The sequence below is a fragment of the Haemorhous mexicanus genome, chromosome 9 (genome assembly GCF_027477595.1).
Source record: "Haemorhous mexicanus isolate bHaeMex1 chromosome 9, bHaeMex1.pri, whole genome shotgun sequence".
NCBI classification, from domain to species: Eukaryota; Metazoa; Chordata; class Aves; order Passeriformes; family Fringillidae; genus Haemorhous; species Haemorhous mexicanus.
The window spans coordinates 1,945,603-1,960,288 of record NC_082349.1 but is presented as its reverse complement, the minus strand read 5'-3'; the positions used below and the strand labels follow the sequence as shown (position 1 = coordinate 1,960,288).

Below are 14,686 nucleotides of genomic sequence, written 5' to 3'. Positions count from 1 at the left end.
TTCTGGGATTTTGGGATTGGTGACTGTTGGAGGTTTACTCTGAACACAGAATGGTCCAACCTGCCCTTTGGCACTGCCAGGGATCCAGGGGCAGCCACAGCTGCTCTGGGAATTCTATTCCAGGACCTGCCCACCCTCCCAGGGAACAATTCCTGCCCAATATCCCATCCATCCCTGCCCTGTGTCAGTGGGAGCCGTTTCTTCCTCAGCCATCCTTTCTGATTCTCTGCTTTAGGGGACACAGGACACGTGGAATTGATTCCTGCTGCTTCTCTTGGAAATACAGTGAAAGTCTCCTTCTCTCTGTTTCTCCTCTTCTCTCCACTTTCTAAATCTTCAGATTGATTTCTAAAGATTTTAAGTTTTCCACACTCTCAGAGCCCTTCTGTTGCTCTCCTACAGCATTTCCAGCTGCAAGAATTTGCCCAGTGCTGTTGAACCTCTGATCCTTTGTCTCCTTTTCCCTGTTCCAAGTAACCACTTTTCTGCCTTGCTTCCCTTTAAAAGCTGACCTGCAGAACTAAAAGCCCCTTTTGAACATCTCCTCCTTCCAGCCCTGGATCTTCCAGCACAGAATAACATGAAAATAAACTTTCTGAGGGGAGATCAAACACACATTCCATGCTTGGAAGCCAACAAGCTTCTTTGACTTTTTCCTTTCTCTTTTTTTTTTTTTTTTCAAATCATGCTCACAGGAAGTTTGGCAAAAGAAATATAGAAATATTCCTGTGCCTTGAGGAGCCATCTTGTGTTCTGAAGCAGAGTGTAGAGGAGAGGTGGCCTCTTATTTTACCAGTCTGGATCCAGGACCTGGATCAGGTGCTGTGGATCAGAGCAGCATCACCTTCCCAATGGAATCTCCAGTTTCAGGATTTATGGGTGGCTCACCATGGGTGAGGCTGCCTGAGAGTGGGGGGTGCTTTTGCAATTGAATGATGATTTTATCCCAGAGCTGTAGAACAGTTTGGGTTGGACAGCCCTCAGTCAGCTGGGAGGGTGGCCCTGAAGGGGCCCCTGTGAGGGATGTCCCGGGGTGGGGAGAGTTTTTCTCACTCCTGAGGAGGTCGTTCTTGGTTGTGATAAACAAATCAGCCAGGTGGGGTTGGGTTGGAGGTGAGGGAGCTTCAAACCACAGAATGGCTTTGATTGGAAGGGACCTTGAAGATCACAGAATTCCAGAATTAATTAGGTTGGAAAAGCCCTCCCAGAGCATTGAGTCCAAGTTGTGCCTGATGCCCACCTTGTCACTCAGGAAGGCCTGGACACCTCCAGGGATGGGCACTCCAACCTTCCCTGGGCAGTTCCAGTGCCTGACCCCCTTTCCATGGGGAAATTCCTGCTGTGCCCACCCTGAGCTCCCCTGGCCCAGCCTGGGGCCGTTCCCTCTCCTCCTGTCCCTGTTCCCTGGAGCACAGCCCGACCCCCCGGCTGTCCCCTCCTGTCAGGAGCTGTGCAGAGCCACAAGGGCCCCCTGAGCCTCCTTTGCTCCAGGCTGAGCCCCTGCCCAGCCCCCTCAGCCTCTCCTGGTTCTCCAGACCCTTCCCAGCCCTTTTCCCTTCCCTGGACACACTCCAGCCCCTCCGGGTCAATTTTGTCCTGAGGGGCCCCAGCTGGACACAGCCCTGGAGGTGTCCCCTCCCCAGAGCCCAGCACAGGGGAACAATCCCTTCCCTGCTCCTGCTGCCACCCAATTCCTGCCACAGCCCAGGTGCCACTGGCCTCTTGGCCACCTGGGCACACCTGGCTGGTGCTCAGATCACCCAGTTCAAGCCCCAGTTTAGATCTTTTACCCTGTTGTCCTCCCTGTGCTGAGACTGAGCACTCAACCTGCACACAGTGCTGGGAGCTCTGAGCCCAGCTGGCAGGAAGGAGCCATCCCTTATCCCCTGGAGGAGGAAAACCACTTCTCCTCATGCCTGACACACAGCAGCTCATGGGGACCTGTTTGGGGTGGACAGAGCAGAGGGGTTGTCGGGGTTTGTTCCAAACCAGTGACGTCGGCTTTGGTTTTGTTGTGTTGTAATTTTTTGGTTTTGTTGTGTTGTAATTTTTGGTTTTGTTGTGTTGTAATTTTTGGTTTTGCTGTGTTGTAATTTTTGATTTTGCTGTGTTGAAGGTGCCTCGTCACCAGACATGGAGTCCAGCTACGGGGGAGGCCTGCTGGACATGGTGAAGGGAGGAGCAGGGAGGCTCTTCAGCAACCTGAAGGACAACCTGAAGGACACCCTGAAGGACACCTCCTCCAAGGTCATGCAGTCTGTGGCCAGGTACAGTGCACCTGAAGCAGGGAAAGCCAGGAGCTGCTGGTCCCACTGGATGAGCACAGCACAGCTTGCAGGGATTGAGGAAAGGAGAAAATCTCAAATAATTTCTTTGGTTCTGTCTCATAATTGGTCTTTGGCTGGGGAAAATCCAAGGAAAAGCCATGTAAGCTTCATAGTGAGCATCAGCACCCTGAAATCTGGGAAATGCCTGTGAAAGTGGAGCACCTGCTCTCCAGCTCCTGGAGGATTCCCTGTGGAATTTCCAGTGAACCACCACTTGAATATTTATTTTGTCACTGGTGTTGATTGTTGATTCTATCTCTGCTGTGCTTGCTGATGTTCCCAGCCCTAAATCCACCTTGGAATGGAAGAGAGGATGAGGTGACTTTGCTTTGGGGACTCTCCTGGTGTTGCCCACCTCCAAGGGATTGAGGGCTACAGGAAATTAAGGAAATTTAATGCAAGACCCCAAAGGGTTTGAGGGATCTGCAAAGTGCAAACTGCTGGAGATTTCTCCTGGAAACTGGCACTAAAAATTAATGACAAAAGGGAAAAGGGACCTTTCTTGCAGGTTTTGTATCCAGTTAATTGCATGTGGAGAGGGGGAGGCTGGGTCACTGTCTGCATCTCAAGAATTAATTTTAAGATGAATTTTCCTTGTGTGATAAGTAGATTTTTCTGGGCAAGCACTCCTAATGTTCTGCTGAAGTGCCTAAATTCTGTCCCCTGCTTTGTCTCTTAGTTACACCAAGGGAGAGCTGGATATTTCCTACATTACCTCAAGGATCATAGGTAAGCACTGCTCCGTGGAGAAACACACCCTGCAACAGCCCAAAGCCCAGAATTCCACCCACCCCACTGATGCTGGCCTCTCCTTGCTTTGCCAGTGATGTCTTTTCCTGCTGAGGGCGTGGAGCTGGGATTCAGGAACCACATTGAGGATGTCAGGACGTTCCTGGACTCCAGGCACCCCGACCACTACACCGTGTTCAACTTGTCACCCAAATATTATCGCAGTGCCAAGTTCCACAACAGGGTGAGTGCCTTCCACGGGGGCAGAGTCCCCAGGGAAAGGGGCAGCAGCTCCTGTTGGACCCAGAGTTTGAGGGGATTTAGGAGTGAGAGGTGTTTTTAAGCTGCTGGGGTGGGTTTGGGAGTTTTAGCTGGGAGCACAGGGATGAAAGAGCTGGAAAGTTCAGGGATAACACTCATGTGAGGAGCCTGGGAGAGTGAAAGGCATTGCATGGAGTGGCTGCAGAGAAATAAAGAATAAACCAGAGTTTATTCTGCTTCTACAGAGTGTTGGAGCTGCTGAAGGAAAAGAATAAAATGAAAAGCCTTTGGAAGAAATTATCAATAGAAGGAGGGAGATGATTTTCTTGCAGTTGGGCTTTGATCAAGCAGGCAAAGCTCGGGATGGAAACGGGATCTGAGGGGCATTTTGGCTCTTGTGACTTTAAAAAACCACCTGCACTGCCTGGCCCAGTTTCCCTCTCTAAAAGCAGAGCAGCATCAGGAGCACTGTGAGGCTCTGCTTCATTAATGGCTTTTAGAGGAAATCTCTATGAAGTGCTGCTGCTGAAATGCAAGATTAGATTTAATCTTTCTGAAAACTTCCTGTTCTTTCCCTCTCCCACAAGGGAGTGCTGTGTTTTGGTGTTGTGTTCTGGTTTTTTAAAATTTCTAACTTTTTGGTGCCTTCAACTCAAAAGGCAGACTTAACTCTCAGTCAGGGTAAATTAATCTAATCTAAAGCTAATTTAGTTTTAATTTGAGGTGTAGCTGAATTTATCTTCAGTAATTCTGATCACCAGAAACCACTCACTGACACTTAAAGCAAATTTCTCTGTGGCCATCAGTAACCAGACTTCAAATACAAGTAAATAAACAGGGAAGACTAATTAAGAGATATTAAGAGCTCTGAATCTTCAGTCTTGATTGATTTTGGTGCACCACTGATCCTGTTTGTGGGTGGAGAAAAATTTATCTACTTCTGAAAGCCCAGCATTAAAGATCTATTGCTGTGTGAGATGGCCATAATTCCTGAATCCCTGGAATTATCTCCCGCCCTGCCCAACACTTTAACAAGTGACTTTTAATGTCACTCTCAAAGGACAGCTCAGTGCTTTGGAACCGTTGCCTTGACTGACACAGGAAGAAAATAAAATGATCTTTTGTTACAATATTGTGTTTTCAGTTTATGGGCTGGGAAGTTCTGACTCCAAGTGTTTTTCATGAGAAAGAAGTGTGAGCAACACAATACATGAAATAATTACCAGGCTGAGCTTTGTATAAAAAATACTGAAGGGCTCTCAAGGAGGAGAAACCCCAGTGAGTTTTCTGTGGGATGAGGATGTCAGCTGAGCTGCCCTGAGACACACATTGGTTCTTTGACAGGAAAAGCTTTTCAGTCTCTGCTTTCTTTAAAACTTTCTGCTCCTAAGATCCAAGTGGGTCACTGTGCTGCGTGGTGGCACAGAAGGGAGGTGAATTTGTGTCCTGCTGGGCCATTTTCCTGCCTAGGTGTGGCTGAGTGGGTCAGCAAGCCCCAGGTGCCCAGCCTGCTGAGGAGAGGGCACTGGGAGGGTGGTGAGCCACTGGGAAAGGTTTTCCCCAAACCTGGAAGGGTCCAAGGATAGAGCTAGGAGCACCCTGGGATAGTGGAAGGTGCCAGGGTGTGAACAAGATGATCTTCAGGTCCCTTCCACCCTACCCAGAGTGTGACTCTGAGCAGAGACCTGGCTGTGCTCCCTTGTCCCCTCTGTGTCCCCAAGAGGAGAGGAGAGGAGAGCAGTTTCAAACCACAGAACTCAAATCTGGCATGAAACAAACCCAAACCTCACAGCCCTTCATGGGTCACGTTCCTGGCAGTTGCTGCCCTGCTGCTCAAATCAAACAAGTGCTAAGTGCTTATTCCCAGAGCTGGAGAATTCCAGTTGCTTTTCCCTAAGGTTGTCTGTGCTGAGTGCTGGTGAGGTTCTGTTTGATAGAAACACCAAGCACACATTTAATTTCCTAATTGTGAACCATCAGGCAGATGTGTAATTAGAGGCAATGTAAATATGTAATTATGGACTGGTGGGAAATGTGCATTATTTACTAGAGAAGTGATAATGGCTTTTCCAGATGCTTGGCAGGGAGGTCTGCTCTGAGGATTGTCAGTGGAAGGGTCAGTGTAGGAATTGTAACAGGGAAAATCAAAATGTACAACAGAAGGAATGAAAGAAACTCTGGAGACAGGAGAAGGTGGAGAGGGTAAATAGGGAATGGTCACTCCCTGCTCTCCAAACTTTGAGCACTGCTTGATCTGTTCATGGCTTCTACAAAGCCACATCTGGATATTCTGGAGGCCAAAGCTTTCAGAGATCTAAAAAGCAATCAGATAAATATCCAACTTGCTGTGAAACAAAAATGGAATTTGCCAGCTTGGCCTGGCCCTGCATCCCACGGGAGCCTTTGGTATCCTTGCTGGACACAGCACAGCCTGGCAGGGCTCTGGTTGGAATCTGGGTGCCTGTTTCTGCTCCAAGATGTTGTGCAGGTGTCAGACAGAACCTGCAGTGCAAGTTTTATAAAACCTGGAGCATTTCCTTCCTCTGAGAGATGAAACAGTTCTGGGGATCATGTGGCTGTTTAAGAACATCTGGGCAAATCATCTCCTTCCTTCCTCGTTCCCATTGAGCAGCAGCCAAATGTCAGCTGAGACAGAGAGAGAGAACCAATTCTTCTGCTGAGGACAAGCCTCGGGACATTCCTCCTTTAAACTTCTTCTGGCCAGAAATGCCTTTAAAAAAAGAGATATTTCAATTAAAGCCAGATGAAAGGGAGAGGTCTGTCGAGGGCTATTTGATGTGCTGCTTGGGACTGCAAGGGCTGACTCAGAACCAGCACACTGAGCAATAGGCACCAGACAGACTTTAAGATTTGTGGGGTTTCTGCTCTAAGGAGCCATTCATTTTTCTGGCTCATACATAAACATACTTAGATAGGATTTTTTTTTTTTTTGAACAGAACTTTCCCTTTCATCAGTTTAATATCTGTCACACAGGGCTTGGAGATCCTGTGCCAGAAAAGGATTCAGAACAACAGATGCTCAGTGCCCTGTGCAAATCAGAGCAGGTTTTAGGGACACGTTGTACAAAGGCTTCAGAAATCAAGGCGAGACTGGAGCATTCTAAAAGAGCCCCTCCAGATAACCTGATGTGAAATGTAAATTTTGAAAAATGTGCAGTCAGGAACAACACATCAGCCCCATGTCATTGCATGGAGAAAGCTTTTCTGTCTGCCTCCTCATAACCCACGTGAGGCACGGCGCGGAGTCACGCACGAGGAGAGGTGGAGTAGGACTCCAGCACGTAACTCCAGGTTGTAAAGGACAAGTAGGTGTCTTGGCATGGAGAATGAGCAGAGCAGGGCTTGTTTAGTGCTCCCACAAAGCTGTTTGTGTGGTGCTGCCATCCCTGCAGGTGTCTGAGTGCAGCTGGCCTGTCCGGCAGGCGCCCAGCCTGCACAACCTCTACGCTGTCTGCAAGAACATGCACAACTGGCTGCAGCAGAACCCCAAAAACGTCTGTGTCATCCACTGCATGGTGAGTGCACCCTCAGCAGCCAGCCACAGCTGGGAACTGCCAGCTCACACTGCTCCCGGAGAGTCTGCAGGCTGGGGACAGCATGGGGACAACTTCTGAAAGAGGAGGGATGGGGTGGGATGGGGTGGGATGGGATGGGATGGGATTGACCCAGAGTAAAGGACATCATCACCCAAAGCTCACCTGGAAGAGAATCACTGAATGAGAAGCAGGAATGCAAAGTAAGAGAGATCAAAATCATTCTCTAGGAGAAAGGTTTGAATTTCACCCAAGAGCTGTCAGCTGGCTGTGACTTGGCCAGGGTGCCCAGAGCAGCTGTGGCTGCCTCTGGATCCCTGGAAGTGCCTGAGGCCAGGCTGGACAGGGCTTGGAACAGCCTGGGACAGTGGAAGTTGTCACTGTCCATAGCAGGGGGTGGCACTGGATGGGCTTTAAGGTTCCCAGCACAGACCATTCTGTGATTTGCATTTTTATCTAAGCAGTCACAGGAGAAAATGCAGCCTTTGGGCTGAAGGGGGCTGGAAAATGGGCAGAAAACACAGAGCTGGGAATTCTGTCGAGCTGTGAAATGGAGACTGTAGAAGTCTCCTGCCATCAGGAGAGGTCAGGCCTGGCTGAAGGAAGCCCCCAGAGGGATTACTCAGCACTGGGCAATGCTGCACTGTGTGAGGGTGGTGTGATCCTGGATCACTCCTAATTTGCTCCATCCAACCTTTCCCGTTGACAGCAATGCCCCAAAGCAGAGTTCTGCTTTGCTCCTGGAGCCCAAATTAAACCAGGAGGCTGTCAGCCCCGATCAGCAGAAACTGGGAGGAGTGGAGGAAATGACTGATCCCAAATTGCACAGAGCTCCCATGTGAGCCTGGCATTTCTGCCTCTCACAGCACAGCCAGCAGCTCCAGGATGTAAATTCCCTTCAAACAGAGAAGGCTGCACTTGATGCCTCCAATCCTGGAAATCCAACTCAAAAATCCAATTCCTGTCCTGTCCTTTGAGCAATGGATATTAGGATAATGTGATTAAGGACAGGGAGTCCTTTCCAACACTTTCTAACAAGGCTGCAGAAACCCATTTAGTTTAGATGAACCTGAGAATCTTGCCAGAAACAACTGTCAGGGGCTAAACTTGGAAAAAAGCAAACAGCCTGTTCATGTCAGCAGGTTCCTGGGGTCTGGATCATCTCCAGTACAGAAAATCCTACAGAAAATGGCTGGAATGCCTAAAGGGGGCCTGAAAAAACCAATTGCAAGGAGCAAGAGTGGTGAGGCCTTGAGGAGTTGTGGATTCCCCATCCCTGAAAGTGTTTAAAGGGGTTTGGAGCAACTTGGGATAGTGCAAGGTGTATATCAGGAACCCAGGGCACTGGGAATGCATTGATTTTCTCCTGCTCTTCCTACATTTTGGATCTATCAATGTGACTCAGCAAACTTTCCCCCAGAATCTCCTTAAAAAAAACCCATCGGGAGCAATCAGAGCTGTGGAGGTGTTTGGGTGAGGGAGCCAGGGGCTGGATTTTTTGTTTGTTTATCCTTTTCCAGGATAAATTTCTATTGGAGGACTGCCTGCAGCTGTAGGATGGGTGCACTCTGACCCCTGTGGTCACTTCCAGGCCTATGTTTGAAATAATTATAGCATTACTGTTGGGGAGCAGCCACAAAACATCAACATTTGCAGCCAAAATGTTCTTGTGGGCTTTCCAAACAAGTGTAAACCACCCTCAGCTTTGGCTGCTCCCTGGATTTTATCTTAGCTTTGTTCACTGAAGTCCTGGGTGTTGAACAAATGACACAGAACTCAAAATTCCTCATCACCTGGTGGTCTCAATCTAGTTTTTCTGGAGAAATTAAATTTTGTGATTTCAGGAGGCGTGGGGAGCTGGAATTTAAAGGATCTTTCTGGTACTCACAGTTTTTCCTCTCTGCCCCTTTCCTTGCCAGGATGGCCGTGCAGCCTCAGCAGTTCTGGTCAGTGCAATGTTCTGTTTCTGTCACCTCTTCTCTCATCCTGGCCCTGCTGTGCAGCTGCTGAACACAAAGAGACCTGGAATTGTACTGTGGCCATCTCACAGGAGGTACAGTACCCTGGCTCAGCACTGTGAGCTCCATCCCTCCTGCTCAGAGCTGCCCAAAGTCCTGGCAGGTGTTCTTTGGTCCCTAGGCTCAGCCAGGTGTCCATATCCCACAGTGTTCCTCAGAGATGGGCAGGGATCAGGTGCTGGAAGAGCTTGTCCAGAGCAGCTGTGGGATTTCTTTCCTTGGAGATCTCTGGTGGGGTCTCACCCCCAGCACAAAACCAGGTTCTGAGACAGAGCTGTGAAGCTGCTCCTGCTCTGAGCAGAGAGCAGGTGACCTTCAGATCTCCCAACCCAAATTATTCCTTTATTTGAGGTGTCTCTGCTCACCGCAGAGGGTGTGATTAGATCACTGCTAAAGGTCCTTCCAACCCAACCACCCCATGAACCTATGGTTAACAGGCCCCTGCAGAATCCCTCTCCTGTGCCAGCTGCATCCTCACAGGAACAGCACTGCAAGTGCAGGCTCTGTGCCAGCTGCATCCTCACAGAAACAGCACTGCAAGTGCAGGCTCTGTGCCAGCTGCATCCTCACAGAAACAGCACTGCAAGTGCAGGCTCTGTGCCAGCTGCATCCTCACAGAAACAGCACTGCAAGTGCAGGCTCTGTGCCAGCTGCAGGATGTTGGAGCTCGTGGAGACTCCAGTCCTGGGCTCCTGAAAGAACAGCACTGCCGCTGGATTTTGAAGCAGATTTGGAGCATGAAATGAAAGAAATGGAGATTTCAGCCCTGGTTTTCTCTGCCTGCAGGTACATAGGGTACATTTGTGACCTAATAGCAGACAAACCTGTCATCCCCCACTGCAAACCACTCACGATCAAGTCAGTCACCCTCAGCCCCGTCCCCTGCTTCAACAAGCAGCGCAACGGCTGCCGGCCCTTCTGCGACATCCTGAGCGGAGAGACCAGGATCCTCACCACCTCCCAGGAGTACGAGAGGATGAAGTGAGTCCTGGGCCCTTCCTCCCTCAGGAGTGCATGCAGCCACTTCCACTTTGCTGGGGGATGGCTGGGCTGCAGTCATTGCCTGGCTGCTGATCAATGGAGATACTCACTGAGAGTTAGTGCCTGGGGTTGACATAAATGGCCAGAGGGAGTCTGAGGTTGGCAGCAGTGGGAAAACTGCTCAGACATCAGGATCTGAGCCTGGCAGGGGTGGGATAACTGCACAGACATCAAGATCTGAGCCTGGCAGGGGTGGGATAACTGCACAGACATCAGGATCTGAGCCTGGCAGGGGTGGGATAACTGCACAGACATCAAGATCTGAGCCTGGCAGGGGTGGGATAACTGCACAGACATCAGGATCTGAGGTTGGCAGCAATGGGATCACCACAGACATCAGGATCTGATGTTGGCAGCAATGGGATCACCACAGACATCAGGATCTGAGCCTGGCAAGGGTGGGACAGCTGCACAGACATCAGGATCTGAGGTTGGCAGGAAGTAGGATACCTTCCTAGAGATCATCCAGTGCTCTGTTGGGTCCCCCTGTGGAATATTTTTGTTTTGACCAAGCAGAGCATTGAATGCTCCTCCTTGCTTGGCCTGAAGGAGGAGAGAGCTTTGGTGTGGTGGAAGGGAGCTTAACCCTGGCTTTCCTCCTGTTCCCCTCCAAGAGAATACCGTGTGCAGGAAGGGAAGGTGCTGATCCCACTGGGAGCCACTGTCCATGGAGATGTTGTTGTCTCTGTCTACCACATGAGATCGACCATCGGGGGACGCCTCCAAGCCAAAGTAGGAGCTGGTTTCTCTTCTCTTGTGTGGGGAACTAAGAGCTGGCTAAACATGGAATCTCCACAGTTTCCTTGAGGATGTATTTAAAACTTGAATATTCAAGTTGCAGAGGGGGCAGTGAATATTTTCCTCCTCTCCACTTATTGTTGGTGCCCTTTGCTGTGTAGATGATGTTTCCCTGAGGCCTCTACTCCAAGTGAAATGGTTTTATATTTTTTGGGACACAAACCTGTTGCTCCAATGCATTCAGTGGGAACAGCTCCATTTCATTGCAAAACTGATAAGTAGATCCCAGAAATAAAGAGAAGCAGGGAAAGAAGGCCAGTTCCTGAAGGTTTTCTGCTGTACAGAGGCTGCAGCAGCAGGGTTGAAGGCAGATGGAAATATTGGAATATTTGGGAATATTGAGAAGGAAATATTGCCTGTAGAACAAGCAGAATGAATTCAGTTATGCAGCAGTTAAGATTAGGGTAGACTTAACTGACTCCTGGATTTAAGCCCTTGTTCAGTCTGGTTCTCTCTGCTTTTCTTTTCTTTTCAGATGACCAACACACAAATATTCCAAATTCAATTTCACACTGGATTCATAGCCCTGGGAACAACCACTCTCAAATTCACCAAGTGAGTGTTTGAAGCTGAACATTAATCAAACCTGATGCATAAAAGCCTGATGAAGGCTGAGGGAGAACAGTCACAGATGAAATATGAAAAGCCTGAATGTACTGAAAGCCTTTTTATAGCTTTCCAGAAATATTCTTCCCTTTTCAACTGGACCACTCTTGTCCCCTTTAGGCCTGAGCTGGACGCCTGTGACTCTCCAGACAAATATCCTCAGCTCTTTCATGTTATACTGGACATAGAAATACAGTCTGCAGACAGACAAACTGAATTAACTCCCCCATGGGAGAACTTCACGACAAAAGACATCAATCCCTCCATTCTCTTCTCCTCCCACCAGGAGCACCAGGACACTCTTGCTTTGGCAGGTAAGGGCTGCATGGATTTGTTCCCTTCCCACAATTTCTTCATGCTCAGCTGGGTTTTGTTTCATTCCACCTCTCTGGTGCTCTGTGCTGCAGGCAGAGGTGCCACAGATTCCCCCCAGGATAACATCAGGAACGTTGGGCAGAGTGCATTCTTCTCCTCTCTCAGCTGGCAAGGTAGGCAAGGCTTGGTCTTCAGAGTCAAATCTGCTCCAGAGAACAAAACAACTCCTGTTCCCCTGGCTGGAGCTGGAGTGAGGCTGAGGGACCCCACTGTAGCATTAGATCACAGAGCTGGGCACACCCTGGTGTTGCCATGGAGTGGGAATTCCTTTCCTACAGCATCCTCCTCAAACTGTGCTCTGTGGGACCATTGTTGACACACTTCTAGAGTGAGCCTTTACCCAAGGCCTCCTTCATGCTAAAACTTGGAATAAATAAGCCTTGATGAGAAAATTTAGGTTCATCTTGGCTAAGGAATTGTGGGATCATTTAGGCTGGAAAAGACCTTTAGGGTCATCAAGTCCAACCATTCCTCAGCACTGCCAAGGCCACCACTGAGCAGGCCCCCAAGTGCCACATCCCCCATGGATGGGGACCCCAGCTGTGCCAGGGCTGCAAAACCCTTTAGGGGAAGAAATTCGCCAGCTTTTATTTTACAAAGCAAAATTATTTTAGCCAAATGCTGCTGTGCTATTCTCAGCTTTCTGTTCTGCTTGTAAGCTGATTTTTACGGGACCTGTGTGATGACCAAACTAACAGCTGCCTAATTTTATTTTCAATCATCATTTAGATCAGAAATCTGACAAAAGTAGCTCTCACCCCACCTCAGAGGATCGAGCAGCGTTGGTGCATGAGGAAAGCGAACAGTCAGATGACGAACTCTTGTCCCTTTCCAGTCAGCACAGTAATGCCAGCGGTGACAAGCCCCACGGGACACCCAAACACAGCAAAAAGCAGCAAGAGCCTCCAGCAGCACCTCCCCCTGAAGACGTGGACCTGCTGGGCCTGGATGGCAGCCCCATGAGCAAGAGCTTTCCCTCGCAGCCCAGCGCTGCCCCCTCTAACTCTGACCTGCTGAATGACCTGTTTGGGGTCGGAGGGCCGAGCTCCCAGAGCCCTGCTGGAGCTGCTGCTGCTGCTGCTGAGGAGGTTTTCCACGTGGGGGCACCTGGATCTGTGCAGTCGACCCCGCGGCGCTCGGCAGCTTCGGCGTCCCCGTCCCCGTCCCCGAGGGTAGGAGAAGGTAATGGTGGCTTTATTATAAAAACACAAAAACAATACTCTATCAATTACTCAGTAAATTCATATTATACCACCAATATATCAGCAATAAGTGTTTGAGGAAGTGAAGATAACACTTTTGAAACATTCACGTATCGAGGAAACAGAGCAAAAACTTTAAACAGTTTGATATTAATAGCAATCATTATTTGTTGGTGTTACCTCTAGAAGCCAAAACCAGCAGAGACTGTAATGAAGAACAGAACTTTTGATGAAATTGATGATATAATTAACTGCATCCCCCCCAAGGGGGGGACTTGGAGGATCCCTCTGGGGGTTCTTGGCTACCTCCCTTTCATGCAGGAGATCCCAAGAGGCCAACCAGCTCCTCTGCTCCAAGCTGGTGCATCCTCACCAAACCAGTCCCTCCTGGAGCACACCCTGGGCTTTGGAGGCTCCTCACACCAACAACCACTGGAGAGCCTCAGTTTTGCTCTCATTATGTGTCCAACAGTGAACATGAGTTTTACAAAAACTCCTCTGGGGGGTTGGGTGGGCCTGCAGCACCATGAATTGAATTTCTCTTTTAACTTAGGGGGTTTGGAGCCCTGAGAGGGATCCTGGACTAGGAAATGGAGAATTTCTGTCTCTTCCAAGACCAGGCTGCAGGAGTGGTTGGATAGATATTAGGGAGAGGGATCTTTTGAGGGATAAAGCAGAGCAAGTGCAAAGAGAGAGGAGAATCCAAGTTTCAGTGGAAGGAATTGGTCACTTGTAGAAACCTGGAGAAGGTTTCTTTTGTTGTAGGCTCAGTCTGAGAGCTCTCACCCAGGGCAGGTTTTGCCGACACATCACACAAGAGGTGCAGCAACAGATCAGGAAAAGATTTAGGGATTTAGGAGCTCTGCAGTGCCAGAATCACACAGCTCAATAGTGCCAAGCCAGGAAAACAAGAATAAGAGCTTGGGAAATGAGTGAAGAGTAGTGACTGAGTAACATAAGTAATGAGTAGCATCATTACCACAGTGGGATTGTACCTTTCAGGATGCTTTTAACTTTACTTATGTTGACAAGAATCTGAGTGACTTCATAGGAGTTTCTTTGGGTTGAGTTTGTTGGGGTTTTACATGGAAGAGAGAGGATCGAGCAAACTGATCACAAATGGAGTTTGGGAAGAAGTGGATTTTTGTAACAAGTGATGTAGGAAAGATATCCATTCTTTTCTAAAGCTGTTTCTGAAAGTCCCTTACCCCCAACATGGATAACCTTTGCCAGCCTGGAATCATCTTGAAAGGAAGCAGGAATGGCAGGAATTGCACCAGGGCAGTAACTCCAAGCTCCAGACTGTCTTCCACCCTCTCCTGGCAGTTAAAACTCCACCTGAAGTGCCTGAGTACTTTAACACTCACTTTGCCTGGCTCTCTCAGGAAAGGAGAGATGGGGTCAGTTTGTTGCCATGGCCAAGCTGTGGGGCTCTTCAGGTGCCCAGAATTTGGGATATTGATGCCCTCCAGTTGCTCCCCCACAGTCCCAGTCTGTCTCCTCTTTGTTACCTTCAGGTATCAGATTTCCTCTCCCCACAGCATTCCCTTACCCTGAAGCACATTCCTGCTGCAAGTTCATGATTTGGTTTCCTCAAATATGTTTTCACAGCCACTGCCTTTGATCCTTTTGGAAGCAGCCCCAAGCAAACTGGTCCAGACCTCCTGGGCTCCTTCCTTGGCTCATCAGCTGTCCCTGGGGATCCTTTCCTTCAAGCCACAAGAAGCCCTTCACCAACTGTGCACAGCGATCCCTTTCACATGGGTAAGAAAGGG

At 49.1% G+C, this 14,686-nt stretch overlaps 1 protein-coding gene across 2 annotated transcripts in view; it reads left to right on the top strand.

Moving 5' to 3' along the window:
* Positions 1–14,686, top strand: part of DNAJC6 (DnaJ heat shock protein family (Hsp40) member C6) — a 41,457-nt gene that overhangs the window by 18,369 nt on the left and 8,402 nt on the right. For both annotated transcript variants that reach the window (XM_059853598.1, XM_059853597.1), the window contains exons 2-13: positions 2,117–2,267; positions 3,007–3,056; positions 3,152–3,300; positions 6,731–6,853; positions 8,791–8,924; positions 9,676–9,870; positions 10,545–10,662; positions 11,204–11,283; positions 11,455–11,648; positions 11,742–11,822; positions 12,439–12,891; positions 14,523–14,675. In XM_059853598.1, coding sequence (XP_059709581.1) covers positions 2,117–2,267; positions 3,007–3,056; positions 3,152–3,300; positions 6,731–6,853; positions 8,791–8,924; positions 9,676–9,870; positions 10,545–10,662; positions 11,204–11,283; positions 11,455–11,648; positions 11,742–11,822; positions 12,439–12,891; positions 14,523–14,675 — 1,881 coding nt within the window. The remainder of the gene's footprint in view (positions 1–2,116; positions 2,268–3,006; positions 3,057–3,151; positions 3,301–6,730; positions 6,854–8,790; positions 8,925–9,675; positions 9,871–10,544; positions 10,663–11,203; positions 11,284–11,454; positions 11,649–11,741; positions 11,823–12,438; positions 12,892–14,522; positions 14,676–14,686) is intronic.